Consider the following 20,678-nt stretch of genomic DNA (forward strand, 5'->3'; position numbering starts at 1 on the left):
GCTTTTGATTTTTTTTTAATATACTCTTGCACAGTTTAATATAGAATAAAAATAAATTCTTGCAAGAAGTGGCACACAGAGCAAGGATAATGTTCCAAAAATATTAACTAGATATTAGCTAGAATCACAAACGATTTAAATCTCCGATCTCTATAAACGTGACATGGATGCTTTTTGCACAGGGAGGGAAATTCGGACACTGTGCAGTCCGTGAGCTCAGGTGGCAGGACTCCAATCAAAAGATTGCCTTTCGACTGGAGTTTATATTAATTATAAACTTCCCTCTTTTGACAATGCTTGATGGATCATTTTTTTCTAGGTTCATGCAACTGATGAAGACAAAGGTGTAAATGGGCAAGTCAAGTACTCGATCGTGCAGCAGCCAAACCAAAAAGGCACCAAGTTTACTGTCGATGAGGAAACTGGCCAGGTCTCAACAAACAAGGTAACATTGACCAAATTAAGGATTTCATGCACAAACTGATTTAATTCGATTTTAGGTCTTTGACCGAGAGGGAGATGATGGCAAGTTTGTATCAGTGACGGTGAAGGCCACTGATCAAGGAGAGCCTTCGCTTGAGGGCGTCTGCAGTTTTACTGTGGAAATCACTGATGTCAATGACAATCCTCCATTGTTTGACCGACAGGTATTTTTCTAGAAAAATAAATAAATAGACTAAGGAATGATATTAAAACGATTTTAGAAAAATCTTAGATGATTTTCTTTTTGCTTGAACGGCCAGGACGTTTAAATTTAAATAAATTAAGCAGGGACATGAATAACAATATATTGTAGCACTATGTATAGTGTGTTATTCGTATCTCTACACAATTTGTTTTAAATTAAACTTCCTGGCCGTGGAGGCAAATAGAAATTTAAAAAATACAAACGCAGGGCATTTAAGTAAATTTAAAATCCAACCGAAATTAAAATTTAAAATTGTTTTAATATCATTCTTAACTGGTCCAGGCATCATTTCATAACTTCCCGCGCGAACGGGCTAAATTGTAACATAAAATGCAATTGATAATGAGGTATATTAAAAGAAAAAAAATTTCAACTGATTGAAGTGAAAAATATTGCAGGACATTTATCTGACCTTTTCCTTTCAGAAATACGTCGAAAATGTCAAGCAGGATGCCAGCATTGGCACCAATATTCTGCGTGTATCTGCGTCTGACGAAGACGCAGATAACAATGGCGCCATTGTCTACAGCCTGAGTGCTCCCTACAACCCTTCTGACCTGGAATACTTTGAAATCCAGCCCGAGTCTGGATGGATTGTGCTTAAGAAGCCGCTCGACGTAAGTGTTGGCACTCTTTTGCAATCTGAAACACCACTGAAATACCACCACATGCACATATCCGATTTATTTTATGCTCACTCATTTCGGAGCCGGTGGAGCTGGCTCCCAGATGGGATTTTCTCAAACTGCACATCCCTACTGCACTTGAGTCAGATATATGTCATTATTTCCTTTTGATTTTGCGGTACAACAGCACAGCTGGCAACTCATCGGCTAAATGCTGATTTGAGTGCAATTAACAAAGGTGCCAATCTTCCTCTTGCTGCTCATATGGGTTTCTTTTCTGCTCTTCCTCGAATCCTTTCTGGATTTGTGTTTGTGACTCAAGTGTTGAAATGAGAAAGTCAACTCTGCACCTTTTGATGTTGTTTCGCAACGCTTGTTTGGTTTAATTTGAAAGAATGGCAGGCGACTTTGATAGAGCTCTCTCACACAAACATGAATCAGGAGAGGATATGATTACTCTACTATTTTGTATTTTCATGTGCACTTATATCTCTCTAATCCTGAATGACTAGAATTGGGAGCGGGTTTGACGTATTTTTGTCGCCTTCCTCTCTCTCTCTCTTTCTGTACTCTGCATTGTGTACACCCTTTTTGGCAACTCAACCCTGGTGATGGTTATTTTTCTCACCTTTGGCGCTTTTTTGACGAGAGAGGAAGGTTATTTTTACTAAGATTTTTGCAGGTACCTTTTCTATCATCATCCCCAAACATACATACGTATTTTCTTGTAGCATTAACCATCACACTGATCTATAACTTGCCTCTTATCTCTTTTGGCGCAGTTTTACAGAGATGGCCCCTTTTTTTCCCTCTTGCCTGTGCCTCAAAGAGGAGCTGATCGCTTTTAGCCCCTGTCTAACACTTGGACACTTTTTGATGCAGTTTTTCTCCCGATTTAAAATCTTTTTCTGCCATCTGCGGAAATATTTTTCAAAAATGAAAAACGAGATCTCTGACCATTTTGCGCGCTTTTTGCTATCCTCACGAAAAGAGAGAGATACCCTTTCATTGCAAAAAATATTTCTACAGATGCAAATCTTCAGTTGCATTTTATTGGGGGTGATGGTACATTTTTGGACTACAACTTTTTGGAGCTCTGTGAAATTCATGAACAAGTGACAGGTTTCACAGAGAGGTCGGAAACACGCACTCAATATTTTTGGATCTTTTTACTAACTGCCCTGATGTGACATTTTTGCTACTGTGTATGGGCCATATCAAACAATTTTTCGATAGAAAACCAACGTGGACATTTTGAATCGCGGGATCTGTCAGTTTAGATGGAGTCTCCCTTCCCAATGCACAACCCTTTACCTTGATGGGACATTTTAAATTCAAATTTGGAAAAAAAGAAACTCTCATAGTGTTCCAATCAATGCTATCCTTACCTGTAGCAGAAGCCCTTACCTCTCCCCAGGACCAATGCACTGATTTCTGTTGAGTTGTTAGCCTAGAATAACTACATATACAGTAGCTTTTCATGATATTTTCTGCCTGCTCCTTTTGGTTTGACTTTAATTTCCTTTAATTTCTCATTTCCAGCATGAAACACTTTGTTTGATTTTGTTCTCTCTGACCAACCATAGACTAATGGAGTTTAGCCTGCCTAGCATTATACATAACTATAGTTAAGAATATTAATATTAATCCACCAGCAGTTCTTTTAGTTTCAAGGATGCCTGCCTTAACCATGTTGATTCACACTTATTTCTCCTTAGTTGTTTGATTTCTTTGGTCGTGTGTTCAAGTGATACTTATTATTTCTTTATCTTTCTGTTCCATTTATTGCGCACCAAATTTTACATAAAAATCGTAAACTTCTTCAAACTCTACAACTTCTCTGCAACTGAATATTGAAAAATCCAAAAACTCTGACCGATTTTTTGGATTTGAACCAAAAACAGGGATGTTATCCAGTAAGTAAACCAAAGAAGCATCAACGAAAGTATCGTTTGACATATAATAATTTAGTTTTCAAAATTAAAACCAGTAATCCCTAAAACAGTAGTGATACGTTTTCAAACAAATTTTTAATTACTATTATTTTGATGGAAAGTGTGGTTTTGATTTACAATTTTATAGTTTTTTACGATTGATTTTAACCTCCTTGTGGATGGTCCTGTCCCACGCAAGCGAGACAAGTGAAAATGAGAGTGATTCTAATCCTGAACACCGCCCATTATTGTGATGCAGCGCGATAGGTACCGGCTGCGAGTGCGCGCCTCTGACCGAGGAGAACCACCGTCGAGTGCCGACGTGGATGTCGAATTAGACGTAGTCGACAGGAACAATAAGCCTCCCATCTGGGATCTCAATATGTATGGCCCCATACACATCCGAGAGAATGTCACTGTTGGGACGGTTGTAACCACCATAAAAGCAAGGTTTGTAGCAAAAAGCAGGAAGACACCCGCCAAAAGGAAAATATGTATCGATAGCCGCCCCCACTGTCTCTCAATATTGCTGCTCGATGTTCTTATAGCGCCAGGTGCTTGTGCGTAAAAATAGCTGCGAAGTTGTCGCCAGTTTCTCTCTCGACCATATTTGATTTTAACCATGCTCTATGATATTCTCCGTTTCTGCGAATTTTTGCCGGCGGGAGCTGCAGATGTTGTTTTCAACCAATTTTTGCAGAATTTTTGAAGCTGCTGCTGACGTGTTTTTTCGAAAGCGAGCGAGCCAGACATCAAAAAACACGTACACCTCGTCGACCGGATGCTTTTTGGCTCCCGACTGCGTGCTGATGATTTTTTAGTGTGGAACTTGATGATTTTTGACGCCACCACCCCCGATTTTCCCATGCCCCCAATCTGATGGTTTTTGTCTCTCACACACACACAATATCACGCACACTCACATGACCACACACAAAACACACGAAATTTATGTGCAACATCAACAACAGAAACAAACACCAGATTGATGTCTGATGCAAATAATTTTTCATCGCTTTTTTCGGCGCTCTTTTTTGCCGTGTAGCGCGAGACTTACAAGTTGGAGGCTATGGCTCAAGATAGAGGCTATCCTCCTCTATCGAGGACCGTTGAGGTACAGGTCGATGTCGTCGATCGCGCCAATAACCCTCCTGTCTGGGACCATGTGGTCTACGGGCCCATCTACATAAAAGAGAACATGCCTGTTGGGGCTAAAGTTGTTTCTGTAAAAGCCAGGTCGGTTCAAACTTTTTGACAGCAAATACCAAAACTCCTTTGACAACCCTTCCATTTTTTACATTTACGTTTCAATTTCCCGAGTTTTGCCTGCAAGGGCCTCACTTTTGTTCATTCTGTTTCTGAAGAAAATCTTCCAGCTCTCTCGTAGAAAAGTTTGATTTTGGCTGGAAAATTTTCTTCAAGCTGAGCCTCTTCACAGTTTGGTTTATGTGGGCTCAGGTTTTTGCACAGCAGACTCGCAGAAGGTGTCCAGTTCTCTCAAGGGGTAAAAATATCTGGTTACTCAATCTGCAGTTGCGTATTAATTTAGTTTGAAGCATGTTCTCGGGTCAAATGCCAATGGAGAGAAATTGTAATATCTCCAGATCGCCAGCTTCAAACATTCCACAAACGACTTCTTTGATAATAATTTCACATGAGTAATTTTACTAAACTATGGTGGCCTCGATTGCCTACATTTAGTTTTCATTAACTACATTCTTGGAATAGACACGACACCTTTTGCTCGTCTGGTTTGCACAAAGCGCATGACCAGAGGTTTTGAGCTTTTCTCCAGTTACCTGTTCAGCACAAACTCACGTTCTCAAAGCGAGCCCCCCAAGAGCACAGTTTCTGTACAAAAGCGATGAGCTGCTGCACTGAAATGATAAAAAAAATCGATTCCACTGATGTCATTCACTGTTAATTTTATCCGTCCAGCACGTGTTTGCCGACGGCAATAGATTTTAATTTTCATTTTGTTCGGTCATGCTTGGTATTAATTAACTTGAAAATTTCATTTCCGTGTCGCTTGTACAACAGCCGACGGGACCGCTTTGCCCGCAAACCTCCGCTGTACAGAGACGCACATTCATTTTTATGTTGTTTGCTAACCTTGTTTTTTATTCACATTCACTACCGCAGCCAATTCCGAAGCCTGTGAAAATTTTGGCACGCTCCACGGAATTTGCTGCGATCCAAGGACGCGCATGCAGTTTTCTTAATGCTTGCTGATTTCGCCCACTAATACTGATTTACGGGTGTTTTTTGTTTTTCATCATTTGTCCTGTTCCACTACATTTGGTTTTTGAGTACATATATATATTTGTTTACATGTGTGCATATATGCAGGGAAGATTTATTTGGCTGCTGGAGCTGCTGCTCTGTTTCATACGGCCGCATGACTTCACTCCCCCGCCAACGTTTCTTTTGCAAGCAATTGTTGAATTTCGCATGCACGCATTTGATTTACAGAGTTTCCTAGCCGGAAGCTTCTTTTTTGTCCGTGTGTGTATATTTATTTGTTTTTTGTTTCCATACCCGAGCCACCCAATTCATCATGTTGGATGAAAAAAAGGACAATAATAACCCAGACGAAAAAAGTAATAAACCATCGCTTTGCATTTTTGGTGAAAGAGACACACTGAAAAAAGCAGCAGCAACCATTTTTGTATTTTTCATTCGTTTGGACGTCGTCGAGACTTTTTTGATTTTTGTGGCATGTAAATTTTTGTAGCCTTTCGTATACATATCTAGTTTTCTTGTTTTCCGTCTAAAACAAGCGCCGCGTGTGAGTTTCCCATTGATTCACTCATCTGGATTTTGATTTAACCCGCTATGATAACAACTGAGGAGAGTGTCATTAAAAATAACAGAAGCAAACGCTCTCTCCGTTTCGATTTAGGTTTTATTTACCACCTCCGTCTTCTCATTAATTCATTAGTTAGGCAGTAAAAAAAGTTGAGTTTGACTCCCTTTTGCTTTCGACCCCCGTTTTTGCCGAGAGTGGCGACCCGAGTGCTCGATTTAATTCCGGTCTTCTTGCAACCCTTGCAGCTCCGGCATCGAAAACAATCCGACCGTGTTCTACCGGCTCATGCCCGGCTCGACAGCCCAGACAAATAAATTCCACACGTTCTATCTGCAGCAACGTTCCGATAATGGTTTCACGTGGGCTGATATAAAAGTAAATCACCCATTAGACTACGAGACCTTTAAGGAGTACAACCTCACCATCCGAGTCGAGGTAAAACTCTCCACCGCTATTTATTGCGCGACGGGTTTCTCCACGGCTCTAATTGCAGAACAACGGGGCCCAGCAATTGGCTTCCGAGGCCACCGTCTACATCATGCTGGAGGACGTGAACGACGAGATCCCTCTGTTCACCGAGCGTGAGCAGGAAACTGTTCTCGAGGGCGAGCCCATTGGCACCAAGGTGACGCAGATCAACGCCATTGACAAGGACGGAACGTTCCCTAACAACCAGGTAAGAGGTCGTCATTTCTTTTGATCTCGGAAGTGCGTCTCTGATGAGCATTTTAATTAGGAACCCCACAAAATTCGACGAAAATGTTAAATCAATATTGTTTACAATGTTCTTGATTTTTTTTATTCCCTCTCCAAATTTATACGACACTGAATAATGACTAAAGCTGTAAAATTTTGAAAAGTTTTCTGGAAACAAATTAATCCGTTTGGACTGGCCAACTCAAATTCGAGTTTAATTTATTCAATGGAATTGGAGCGAAAAATGAACGAGCTTTGTATTTTAAGATGAGATTCGTCCCTCGAGAATTCAAATTACAAAAATTCTAACTACAAACGAAGTTTATGAAATCCAAATTTTATTTCCAAAATTAAATAATGTAAGGACAGTTGATAATCTTGAAAATTAAGAGATTTTTCAATTTTAAAACAACTTTAATCTTAACAAATGTTATACAAGTTAAAACCAATACTAATTTTTGCTAGATTTTAGCTTCGCAGCATTGGAAATGACTAAATGAGCTCAAAATGTAATTAAACAATGAAATCTTCCATTTGTTGTGTTCTAGCAAACCGATAAAAATACATCATAGAAATTTTCCTTTTAAAGTAGAGCTTTACAGGCAAATAATTAAGAATATTTTGCGTTGTTGACTAGAAGTTCATCGAGTGAAGGTTTAGCAACAGATTATCTCTACAATTTGCAATAATGAAATCAGGCCTAATTGTAAGGCACAGTTAAATTTCATATTATAATGCCAAATTCCTTGAAAAAATTAAACCATTTGTCAAAGATTTTTTCATTTGATTTTGATCCCTCTCGTCCCGATCTATCCAGTGAAGTGCGTATTATGAGGTAAATATTCTTTTTGGCGAAATAAATCATGATTTCCAACAAGGAGACATTGCTCGACGCTTGATGAAAACCTTTGAGCCGATTTTCTCAAAAGTTTAAATGGGGAACCTGGGATATATTTAGCTTTTTCCTCATTTTTAGATAGTGTTCCAAATAAAAGTTAAAAAAGAATTTTCCGCAAAATTTCTGTGAAGCTTTACTCAAAGTAACATGAGTGTATTATGTGCGTAGGTTTTTCACCAATATAGACGGCTGAGGTAGATTATTACGATTTAAAATTGGTTTGAATTGCACGAGTTGCCGTGCAAAAATGACAACTCTAAGAATTGTGACTTTAAATGTTAACCAGGATAAGTACTTGCGCGTCTAATTTTACCAACTTGGAAAATTATGACGCAGATTAAGAATATTAAATTTAATAAAGAGCAATGCGTCACCAAGTACTCAAGTACTGTCGCAATTTCACGCTACGTGCTCGCACGTACTATTCAGGCTTCAAAGCACCTCACAATTTGCATAAAAGCTAAAAGGCACGCATTTCTTATTCATAACCCCGCAGGTTTACTACTTCGTCGTCGAGTCGCCTCGCAACGAGGGCAAGGACTTTTTCGAGATCAACATGCAGACCGGCGAGATCTTCACCAAGGTCGTGTTTGACAGAGAAAAGCAGGGCGCCTACGCGCTGGAGGTCGAGGCCCGGGACGGCGCCCCTTCGGCCCGGCCGAACAGCAACGGACAGCCCAACTCTGGTGAGTACAGCCCTCTCCTTCAGGAAGCAGACCGGCGGCAGAGTCATTAATCTCGGCCCCTTGGGAAGAGCCGATTGCGAAAGTTCGCAGGCTGTGATTAATTAAAAAAATCTCCGCTAGTCTGCTTCTTATTTTTTATGCATGAGTGTCTTTCTATCAGGGAAATCTGTGATTGACGTCCATCTTGTACATTATATACGTTGTGTGTGTGTGTCAGCGGACACGCGTCTGAGGGTCGGATAAGGAGCCCCACCGCAACTCCTTTCTTTTCGGTCTGTTTTCGTGTAGATAACAAAAAATCCTCTCGAGGAAAGAGGAAGCCGCTGATGTTTCCTCTGACTCGCGTTTTTGTTCCCGCAACAGAAAGAGTAGTTGCTCGCGCGTGCCCAGCAAAAAAATAACTCGGTCACCTATTCGCGAACTTTGTAGGCTAGCAGCGTTTGTATAAATGTACGTATGATATTTACCATAATGGCTTCGTAAAATACGTTTTTTGCTGATTGCTATCGTCTGGGGAGCAGACGAAGAGAAGATATTGTTATGAAAATGAAATTGGAACGGGCGAGGCTTATTTTTCTCGTTTAAAAACGTGAGGTTTCTTTTGGAGATGGTAAGCTTACTTGGTGTAAGATATTTTTGCTGGTATTTGCATTTTCAAAGATGAATTTAGCGAGAGTCAGCACGTGTAGCTACAGACAGATTTTCGTTTGGTCAAGGCTGTGTTTCTGATTAGATAACGTGTTCTTGGAACGGCGCCATTTGAAATCCCCTCGGGGCCAAATTGTGCTTAATTCAAGGTTCTGTTTCTTTTCCTGAATCTTTGTGTTGCCAAACAGCCCGAGGAAAGTTGAGTGAAGGCTCTATGGATAAAAAGCAGTATGCGTCTTGCCTTTGTTTTTCATCAAAAGCCAAATGACATTTGCTGGGAGCCTTCTGAAAGCTCAATCGGATCCATTTGTCGAGACGCAGACTTCAAATGCTCATTTACAGCTGAGATCCCGTCTTTTTCCGGGATTAAAGTCCATTAAACCAAACAGAAGAAATCGTTCGGGCTCTTTGCTCTTTGCCTGTAGGGAAAATGTACATCCCTTTAAAAGCTTTGTCTGTTGAACTTTAGTAATTTTTGCCGCTTTCCCTTTGCATGAAAGCTGAAATTTGCAGCAAATCCGATGAAAGTGCTGTTGACAGAGAGCAAGGGATTCATCAAAAGGCCCTTTGCTAACGCTTCGAATGCAAAAAAGGGCGGGGGTGGCGCGGACTTAGGCCAAAAATAATTATTCAAATTGAGAGGCAACGCGGAGCGAGTGGGGCATATCGAAAAAGCAGCACGCGAATTAAATCAAGACACTCGGGCAAGGAGGATTTTTCGTTTAATTAAATCCTCCCTGGCCCAACTTTGGATGTCATCCCTTTCATATTTTATTTGCCCGGCTCGTGTTTTATGAAAAGGGACGACGGCATGGTAAGCCTGCTGCGAAACAAAGTTCTCCATTACGCTCAGACGGCTTTTTCCACACGCCCTCCTCTGCTCTGCCCGCCGCCCGCGCTCTCTTCAACTTATTATATATTGTATTGCTCTCTGCCCGGCATCCCGCCGACTCGACGAAAAGTTTATATTGTTTATTCGTTGGGTCCAATTTTATCGTTGCGAGCTTCCGCCTCCGCGAGCGAGTTTGTTCATTACACACAGACTTATTACCCCGTGCGCAGTAAGTTGGTCGCTCGGTGAGCCGCCTCTTCAACTCGACTGCACTCACTTGTCGAATTACTTATTGTCACTTCTTGAACGGCAACCAGCTGTGCATCCTGCTGACAGTAAACGAAACTACCAAAAGTCTGCTCAAGTCACTTCATTATGAGCAGATACACAATTTGCCTCACTCGTGTCAGTCGAGGGCTGCTTTATTATGCAAAGGTCGAATTTGGCAACGCTAATTGGAGGATAAATAATTCAAATTAGCTCTCTATGTGCTAAATACGAGTGGGACGTACTTATATTCGTCCTAGGTTGTTAAAGATATAATCAAGTAAAATGAATAATGTACAAGGTGGATGCTTCTTTGTCGACAGTCATTACATTTAAAAGATATTTTCGCGACACTTTTTGTCTCAAGTTTCAAGGTTTAGCCCTCACCTCAAAATAGGAGGATTTTTTCATGGCTATTGGAAATTTTGCTCTTGCAGAGGAGATTTAAATATTAAATTAAGCAACACTTTCTGCTGTTCGTTAGTCAAGAAAACAGAGAAATACCTGATTTTGCCAGGTCCTGTGAAAAAACTGAACGATTGTTGATTAATTGATTTTTATCCCTCTTTTCGTGATGTCTTCAAAGTTGTGGGGCTGATGAGATAAATCTTCCCTCCTTTTGAAATAAAACACGATTTTCAGAAGAAACATTCGCATGCTTTTTAAACCTTTCAAACCAAAGGTTGAGATGATTTTTCTGCATTGAGCAATATTGATTCACTTTTAAATTAATAAACATTACATTTTCTTCTATATTTCTCAGGGGTTAAATTACCAAAAAATATTTCAAGTCAATTTTTATGGCCAGATAACATTTTCACAAAAACCCGAAGAAGAAATTAACAAAATCGGCAAGTCAATTTGCATAAAAAACTTGCATATTTTATTTATAAGCCCTTCTTGCTCACTGACAAATGAGTTCTTCTTGCAAATCTTGAATAGAGGCAGAATTAGTTGAAGCGTGCGTGCTGCTGGTTGGTGCAGCTTTAAAATTCGGCCCTCGGCCCGCTTGTCGCTCTTTACACGAGACGGGATTCAACTGGCGGGCCGCTCGCAGCGCGCGGCAGTTCCTCGGTATTGCTTAATAAAGAGAACGGGCTGGCTGGCGGACACGAGCGGCACGGGGCTACTTTTCTGCAGCGCGCAATCTGTCACACGTGACACTTCCTCAGCCCCGCAGCCACTTTAGCGAGAGATGGAGCGCGCGCGCGGGAAATGTACGCCTCTTCGAGTTGAGCAAATTGCCTGCAGACGAAATTATTATTGTTATTATACGCTGCGAGGTTGGGCGGCGAAAGTGCACCACCGCCGCCGCCGCCATGTTAAAATTAATTAAAAAGAAATTGTGCAGGGAGCGGCAGGCCGGACAGCCGTTGGACCTCGTGCCGTTTTGCGGCTTCTGCTTTATGAAACAGGGGGAATTAATGACCCTCGCTACTGCCCGTTTTGCAAGTCAGTTGGAGCAGATTGGACAGGGTTAGTTAGTTAGTTACCTGCAACTCTACATGAAAATGCGAATGCCGAAGGGCAGAACTGCATGTAATTGGAATTTAATTTTGACGCTTCATTACCTTGGAATTTGCTTTCCCTTACTTTTTTTCCGATTGAAAAGTCAGACGTGCAGTGATTTATGTTGAAATGATAAAACGCCTGAGCTGGCAATCTTCAAAGTTCTGAGTGCCTCCGTTTTAATTAATAGAAGGCCTGAGTAAAAAGTACGATTGGAAGTAGCGGAAAAAATAGCTCCAGCGACGCGCGTCTAATGACACGACTCCGCAATGTATAGTAACGACTCGACAGTGGAGCTCTTAGCAAGAAAAAAAACTGCTCACACTCGCTCTGCTGATCATCTAGAGCACACACAAATAAACTTGGGAATTAAATGGGAAGAACCGAGAAAGTATATATGACAGATGTAAAATACATGGAGAAAAATACGACGGCTGGCTGGCATCTTTGGAGAGCAATTAGCAGGTTGACGGGCTCAAGAGCCGGAGCCCTCATTAAGTTTCAAGAAAATAAATATGCCCATTCACTGCGCGAGTGCGGATGAGTAGGATTAGCGAGTCGTGGCGGCTCGTTATTTTTGAATGAGCGAGTCGAAACGTATGAAAAGAAGCGTGTCCGAATGTTTTGCGGCAACTAATTGTGCGGCCGCGTTTCCCTCTGCAACCCTTCTTCCTGTCTCGGGGAGGAAAAGCCGAGCTTTGGGTTTGTTAACCGTTTTCGTGCAGCAGCTTTTTACGCCACACAAACTTCTTAAATAAACAAAGCGGTGCTTTTTTCCATTAGCGGCGGTCTCGTTTACTCCTCGTCGCACACACACACTTTCTTTTCTTTCCCAATTGAGCGAATTTCTCTCCGGAATAATAATTTGCGCAGCCTTCGCGTTTAATAATGTTGTTTGCTCTTGCCTAGCAAAGAACGCTGTAATTGCTTTCCTCGTCTCCTGCAGATTAATTCCACTTTCCATGAGTAAAAAAATATTTTTTCTCTCTTTGCCACGGTTATGAGTTGTGCTCAAATGGACGGAATTCCCATCTCTGTGCTCACATCAGGGGTAATTATGGTAGCTAATCACCATCATCCAGATTCATTTCGCTCGGAGACGTGTTACACCGTTGAAATGTGTTCAAATTTATTACATCTTCATATATTTACCTATTTTTCTTCCCTTAACCAAGGAATTTAAAAAATTTAGACGAATGATTTAAAGGAATCGACTCAGGCTCTGAATGGCGCAATAGAATTGTTATAATGTTACAACTCTATCTTTCTCTCTGTGTGCAAAATGTGAATTGCATCCTGCAAACGGCTCATTTCCCAGCTGCTACTTTAACGGGCGACGAAATGTACATAGCATGTGCAAGAATGGAATTATTCAGTGCAAATGAGGTCGTTACTTTTGCATTACCGCCTCCCAGGCGGCATTAAACGAGAGCCCCTGCAACGTCGAGGGTATGCAAACTGCACAACATTAGTGTCGTACAAAAAGCCTACCTGTTTTAAAACAAAACTGCCGCACGAGAAGTAAATACAAGAACTTGCTGGCTCTCTTCTTTCTTTCTCTCTCGCCCGTGAACAAATATTAGCTGCGGCGGAAAGTGGTGTAATTATTAATTAGACCTGCAGCGGCCCGTCAGAGGTGGGCCTCTTTGATAGTGTTTGACGGCAGCCGCTTTTGTGTGCCTTCCTCCCTCGGCTCCGAATTTCTAGTCACGTTAAAGGCACGTTCGCCAGCCACACAATGTTTCGCTTTGGACCCAGAAATTGGATTCGGGTTCAAGGAAGCTATTTGAAAGTGAAACTCGTGTTTCCAACAAAACTCTATTAGGCATACGTACGGTAAAATATTTTCCCTGGATAGGAACAAAAACGCATGCAGAGAGGAGTAATATCCTGGTTACTGTTCCTTTCCATCAGAAAAACGCACGCATTTCTATTCACGCGTCGGTAAACAGCGTGACAGCAGTCGAAAGTCTCATTTGAAAACCGTCACTTGGCCCGCTGGTTTTTGCGGCGATGATGAAAGACGTGACTGCAGCGCCGCGAGGGCCGTTTTTGCACTGGTCGCGGCAGCAATTTGCTCAAAACTTCGCCAATTTCTTGCTTTCTTTTGGAATAAGACAACATGTCGGCGCGATATAAAAATAAAATACACACAGCGCCGGCTGGGCGCTGTGCCGACTTGTTATTCAAAAGAGTCTCGCTGCCTCGTGATTGCGCACACGTTCTTCCGAAGCAGCATCTGGCACAGCGTTGCTTGTTTGCTTGCCCTTATCGGCCTGATGGCAAATTGGTTCCAAAAGATTTCTCGCCAGCCCGCTCGTGTGAGCGGAATATCAAAACAATTTTCGCGACACTAAATGCGGCGTCAGCAGCTTGCTCCCACTGCCTGGGTTAAACCTCAATTAATCGAACCTCTTTTCGCCTCCGCTGTTCCTGCCGATAATCAAATTACGCGGAGCGCAATTCCAGCCAGACCGCAGTGATTTTTAATCTTGGAAAGTACATTATGCATATTAAATAATAAAAAAACGAAATATATGCTATGTATTAAAAATAATCGTCTTAAAAATTCAAAATTTCAACGATCATTATGGTTTTGCATTGTTTTTAATCAAAATGTTGAAATTCTTCAATTTTCCCCGCTTTTATCATAAGGTTAATGCATAATTTGAACGAATGACCATTTCACGATCATTATTTACAAATTTTAAAACAATTTAAATTAAAATTGCACAAGCTAAAAAATACAATAGACCTCTGTAAAATTAATGAAGCTTGCAAAACCAGAAATTTTGTGAAGTAATGTTGTAGCTTGCTACAAATGAAGAACCTGGGGCGTGCAGCTACATTTGAAAACAGATGAAAGTGAGCAAAGTTCACGTTTATTTTCAGAAGCTTTTAAGGTCTAAGGTCGATCTGTCTGAGAGCTACATTATTTTCAGTGCATTTGTGAGCCCTAAAATAGCATCAAAACCCGATCCCTAGACTCTGGTTTGGCGCGAAAATCGATACGCGTGGACCGAGAAAATGTGCCCCACGCGAGCAGCCTCTCCTTTTCCTTCCCGTCGTGCTAATAAAACATCGAGACCCGTTCCTCTCGTCTGCCGGCGCAGAGATAAAAATCAAGTTTGGCACCGAGTGTATAAATATTGCTGGCCGCCATGACGAGAGCCGAGATAAACGGCCACTGAGCTGATAACCGGCTGCCTTGTAACTTATTCATTGGCTAGATGAAAGCGGGCTGGACTTGATGGATTAATTTGCATATTGGATCAGCGTGGTTGCCGGCTCGAGGAGCACTCGGCCCTCGCTTCAAGATGGATTCGACATTCGACAGGCAGAGTGAGCGACGCTGTGTTTGGTTTAGACGGCGTGGGCGGAATATTGCAATTCTGCGAGGGAAAAATGCTCACCGCCGTCTTCAAATCAGATAAAGAGACTCTTTGTCGGACTTCTATTTGTTGACAATGCGCTAGAGTGAAAATAGACTAGAAGAGATGGACAAATAATGTGCACGGAAAGGAAAATGGAATTGATGCCAGAATTTTGATTTCTTTCTTTTCTGATTGTGATTGCCAAAGTAATTCACATCAAATCAATTTCGGATAATAGAATTTGCAACTCACGAATTATGTATCTCCCCTCTACTGGTGCAAAGCAAAACAATTACAGTTTCGCGAGAGTCAATATTTGCATGTTATTAGAGAGGTGTATAATTTCCACGTCAAATGCGGTGATCTATAACTTTAGCCAGACTGACACATGATACAAAATTGTTGTAGTCGGAACTAGACCGAAATAATTACCGGCTGCAACGTGTGAAACGTGAAACCACCGTTTCTAAAGCAATTTTCCGCGTTCGCTCCTCGCTCACACTCTGGCGGATTAAAACGCGGCGCCAGCAGTTGCCGGAAATCCGCCGAGGCCTGACCGCACGCCTCCTGAGACCAAAGGATGCACTCTGCACTCATTGGCCACGTTTTGCAATGCATGGTAAACACCGACAGTGCAAAAATGCAAATGCGCTCGCTGCAGTCGTTTACTCGGCTGCAAATCTGAGTGTAAACGCTCGCGCAAGAGCAGCTTTTTCATCGCGCGCATAAATATGCACAGGCAAACTTTTACTCGGCGGTCGCCTTGTTTGTGCAGCAAGTTGGCATGTTCTGTTGAAATATTCAGCAGGCGGTTGCCGAGAGCAACTCCAAGTGCCGCAAAAGAGAGCCAATTTGGTGTAATTCGTGTATGTACCAGCCACCCACGCTCAAAGAGTTTACTCTGCATTGATGCGAAACTTTGCCGCTATACCGTGCCAGAAATTTCTAATCCTTGGAAGATAAGCCCAATTTTCACTTATTTCTCGCCGCGAGATGTGCTGATATGATGAACTCCAGATGGTGACAAAGCGAGGAAAAAGCGTCCGCGAGTCGATTACTCTGCATTCGGGCCATTAAACCGTTCTAATGATCTCCGTCAGCGCGGGAAGGACAAAAATTGCCGAGATACATATCCGCTTGGTCGTGAGCTAGTGATAAAGTACCGCGCTCAGCCAAACAATAATAACTCACACTCAGCCGAGCACGCCCCATTTGTATGAAACAAATTCACTCGCTCTTTCAACTCGATAAGGTGCGTAATTTCCATTTGCATTTGTTCGCCGCCACCGCTCTCATGAATTCTTTCTCGTTCGGCGCGCCAACGCGACTGTAATTTATGACCAAACTTGCCTAACAAGATTCCCACCAGCGAGGAGAGGGGCAGAGAAAGAAAAAGGAATCCACCCGGCTTGGGCGACGTGTAATTTAACTTTTCACCAGGGCAGAAATACTCCATCAAAAAATGAAATGATTAATGGTGCCGTCCGCTGGAAAATTCCTCCGGCCCTCCGAAAAAAAGCACAATATAATGCATCTTACGAAGAAGCTGCTGCAAATCCAGCATCACGCCCTGGAGCAGAAAACGGATCGGTTGGTGGTGGGTGATATCTCAGCACCTTGAAGAGAGATACGCAGTCGTTTAACACTTCGTCATAAACTAGATGGTCTGGAAGAGAATTCTTAACCTGCTTTGAAAAATAATTTTACTATAATCAACACCTCATTTTGTTGCAGGTCATAAACGACCCTTCAATGATGAATTAATTTTTTTACTAAATTCTATTTACGTGAATATTTTCCATAATTTAGTTCATGCATTTTTGGAGTTCAGTCATCCAAACTAGAGTAAAAATGGTTTATTTTCAAGATTATTTTATAGTACGCTCTGCTGACACCCATTATGATCCTCAAATAAACGACTGTTGTTGGCCCATGAAATGCCCGGTTGCCAAGATCACGACGAGCAACAAAGCCTGTGAGAAATGCGCTCCGCCAAGGAAACAATTCAAGCGGAAATTGTCACCGCCGCGTTTCTCTCGTCTAGGTCTCGGCTGGGAGCCTGGCGTGGCGTCAAGGGGGCGCCATTTCTCTCAAATAACACCACTTGAGCACCGTGTTCGCCCCCTACACACCCTTCTGGTGCGTCGGTTGATCGAGCTGTCTCGGTGCGCTCTGCTCCTAGGATGCGTCGTTAATGTTTAATCAAAAAGCCCCGGCTGGCAGGCAGGCAGGCGAGGCGAGCGACCGAATTCGGCCGCCGGTGCTCGCTGCTTTTGATTAAGACGGCGGCCGACCGACCTCACCGCCTCGCTCAACTTGGCCCGCATTACTCATGCTATCCTGCGGCAGACCGGCAGATTTAATTGCGACAAATTGGCCCGCTCTTGATTTCATCAGCGTACATCAAACAATTGCCGTGCCCGGTGGCTCAGTCAGCTAGCCAGCCTTCCTTGTTGTACCCACAACTTTTGTTCGCCGATTTCCGAGTAGCAACGGAGTGAAAACGGTTGATTGAATTGAGCTGATAAATATTTACCCTTGCCAGTTTGTAGAGGGCGAAGTTTCCTCACGGACGGCTGTAAAACAACTTAGAATAGTTGCAGTAACTAGAATAAAAGATGGGTAAATAAGTCAACAAGATATTTTTATATTCATTTTACTTTACTGCCTTTTTACGGCCTCGTTAAAATCTAAACTTTATGCCGCGTACTAAAAGTGGAAAACAAGCAAATGGTAGAAGAATAGCCAAACCACTTTAGAGATATGTGCTATCTGTGACACTGCGCTGCTGGGTCAAAATATTACGAGCAATAAGGACAGATTACTCATGCGTCTCACAAACACAAACAAACAACAGCGAGTGAAAAAGCGTCTCGGGCAGGAAAAAATCGTCCCCGTGGCTCATTAATCACGAGCCGCTTATTTTATTTGCTGCTGCAAAGGCGACCGCGCGCCATCTGTCATCCTTATTTAGCTTGTCGCGGGCGATTTAATCACTGCGGCGGCACGTCCACTGTGACCTGGCAATTGCAAAAAGCTGCGACACAGCCGACATTTGTTTCCGCTTCTCGCACACGCACGTCCAGCTACTCTCTGCCTTACACTCACATACAACGGGGTGGTTATGCTTTCTGGTGATAAATCGAGGCCATAAAGGCGGAGAAGCGTTTTATTGTTTCTGAGACATTAGGCCTCATATCGATAACGCGTCTCATCCCGGGGAAAGGCTTAGACGTGTGCAGGAGCCCATTTTTCCTCTGATCAATGGGTGCGAAGACGGCGAGAGCAAAGCGGTGCGCGGCAGTTTCTAAAGCCGTTGCGAACACGAATCGTCACTCGCTCGGCTCCATTATCAGCCGATTCAAATCCGCTTCGGTCAACGAGGCACACAATTGTTGGGTGAGCGACAAAGGTTGTCATGCCACTTGTCGCTCTCGCCCGCATAAACTAAACTGCTGTTGCCGAAATCCGATGAATTCCATTTGGAACTCTCACCCTCTCGGAAGCCTGAGGATAATTGCGAAACAGAAGTGCTCTGTCGAATGAATCCTAAATTGCGAAATGGTAATCGAATTTAATTTTTTCCCTGTGTCTCATTAAAATTGACGATTCAGCCAGCTTGCTGCAACAAGATTTCCTGCTCATCCTTTTAATCTCTGCGATATTTTCTTTTTTGGGATAAGCTGCTGTGTTTTATCCTAGTATTGAACATAAAAAGTGTTTTTATAGTTTTTGCTTGCAACTACTTTGGCGAATTTATCGGTTATAATTTATTTGGGAGCATAATTAAAATCACAATTAAAATTTTTTGTGGATGTTTGGAAAATTCGACATACTCAAGCCTTTTCATTAATTCGCAAACGAATAGAGGGAATTAAAGACCCTTGTATAAAACAATCAAAGAGTATTAAATGTAACAGTCCATTAGAATTTTAGGAATTCCCTCGGCGCCGAGCTTTTGTATTATTAATGACTTTTCGATCTCAAAAACCGAACCCGATGTGGACGCGCAATAAATTCGCTTTTATTGCCGGTTCGTAATAAATTGCTCCGGCGCCTTTTCGCGCTTTCAAACTGCGTTATTGTCAGAGCGTTGTCGTTTCATTCCGTTGGAAATTCCATTTCTGGCCCGCGCGTGCGAACCCAGTTTTCACGCAGTGGGCGAAAGCGCCGGATGGAAATTGCAAAATCCAATTTTCGCGTGCATGGCTACTGAAAACATCTGTTCTCGATTTTGGCCCATTAACCGGCGGCAAATTCCGCACTTTCCCTCTTGCGAAATAATTTGGCCGCACGTATCACGCGTGGAAGTGGAAAGGCTCCAAAAAGAGAAGTGGAGCTTTAAGTAAGTTTGCCAGTTTCGCAGAATGCTACCTTTGTGCATATTAAGCGATGAATGGGTTTTTCAGAATTTTCCCAACGAGTCAAAATTGTTTTCACGAGAATGCCAATTTTCTCCGAGAAAGCTTCACGTTCTACACTCCTCACGTCTCTCAGGAAAGAAGGCTAAATTGCTCAGATGAGAAACACTGAAAATCCATTTACTCATGGCTAAATTTGCCAAGATGTCACACTTAGCGGGCCGGAAGCGAGCGGCGAATTTGGACACTCGAGGCCTTATCAAGCTGTGTCCTCGCGGGGCTGTCTGGTGCACACGACAGCGGGGGCGGGGAGCAGGCTAATTAATGAAATGCAAATTCCGCCGTCTGTGCGCCGAGCCACAAGTGACTCTGGCGCTAAACACAACGCGGAAGACAAGCCGCCACGCGGAGTGAGCGACACCCTTTAAGGCTGATATCCCTGCGGGGAGATGCGACGTTTAAAACTTTCCCCCGCGTCGAGAATTATGCGCGAATCGAGGCGGAATAATTTTATTACCAGCCAGAACGCAATTGCGAGACGCCTGCATTTCGCCTGGCTTACATTTTATCTAAGTAAGTGCACAAGCTCGTGTTTGGCTGCCTTTGAACTTCTCGCCACTCGTTTCTGTTTGGTTAAAAGCTGCTGCTGCCGCCGCAGAGTGCGTCGAATGGAATGAGGCCGCCGAGCTACTATTTTGTGACGGAGTAATTGGAATTTTGTTTGCACTCGCAACAGCGCGTGTCTGCGCAATTTTCACGTGAGCTATCCGCGATGGTTGAAGCCAGGTGATGATTTCCAGGTGAAGGCGCTCGTTGAACACTAAATCGTTAGAGAAATGTGTCAATGCGAGAGCGGCTGCCAATCGGTTAGAAATGAAATATGCCGGTAAAGGGGCAAATCGTCACCAGCCAGACCTTTTCATTGCAGAGCTTAACTCAATATTGGCGGAAAATTGGAGTGTGGCCAGCTCAGCAAAATGCTTTTCAAAGGTGATTTTGTAATGATATAATAAGAGATGCGAAGCGTATGTTTTTAATCGGATTTGTAGAATATGAGATGACTCTGAATTTCGCCACAGATCTTTTTTTTTTGTATGGCTTTTGCAATATACAAAAATTCTTGTCAAGCAAGAAAAGCGTTTAGAATCAATAACAACACGCCCTAAACAAAATTCAGATCGAGCAATCCGATCAAGCAGCAAATTTCACTTTGAATGCAAAATACCTTTGCAAAGGCGCCTTCAGCAAAAATAAAACTTTTCGCCGCTCTCTTGGAAACTTTTCCGCGGATTCAGTCCTCGCTTTCTGGCTCCCGTCCAGACGATTCCTTCTCTTTTATTTTTTTTCGTT

The 20,678-nt window shown here is 42.6% G+C and overlaps 1 protein-coding gene across 10 annotated transcripts in view; it reads left to right on the top strand.

The window, feature by feature from the left end:
- CadN (Cadherin-N) overlaps positions 1–20,678 on the top strand; it is a 179,767-nt gene that overhangs the window by 50,734 nt on the left and 108,355 nt on the right. For 6 of the 10 annotated variants that reach the window (XM_065488155.1, XM_065488131.1, XM_065488172.1 and 3 more), the window contains exons 10-16: positions 320–445; positions 501–647; positions 1,114–1,305; positions 4,294–4,484; positions 6,303–6,492; positions 6,551–6,733; positions 8,148–8,337. In XM_065488155.1, the coding sequence (XP_065344227.1) occupies positions 320–445; positions 501–647; positions 1,114–1,305; positions 4,294–4,484; positions 6,303–6,492; positions 6,551–6,733; positions 8,148–8,337 (1,219 nt within the window). Of the gene's footprint in view, positions 1–319; positions 446–500; positions 648–1,113; positions 1,306–3,507; positions 3,699–4,293; positions 4,485–6,302; positions 6,493–6,550; positions 6,734–8,147; positions 8,338–20,678 lie in introns of all 10 variants that reach the window. The other 4 variants (XM_065488164.1, XM_065488139.1, XM_065488180.1 and 1 more) reach the window with 1 other exon arrangement.

The sequence above is a fragment of the Cloeon dipterum genome, chromosome 1 (assembly GCF_949628265.1).
Source record: "Cloeon dipterum chromosome 1, ieCloDipt1.1, whole genome shotgun sequence".
NCBI classification, from domain to species: Eukaryota; Metazoa; Arthropoda; class Insecta; order Ephemeroptera; family Baetidae; genus Cloeon; species Cloeon dipterum.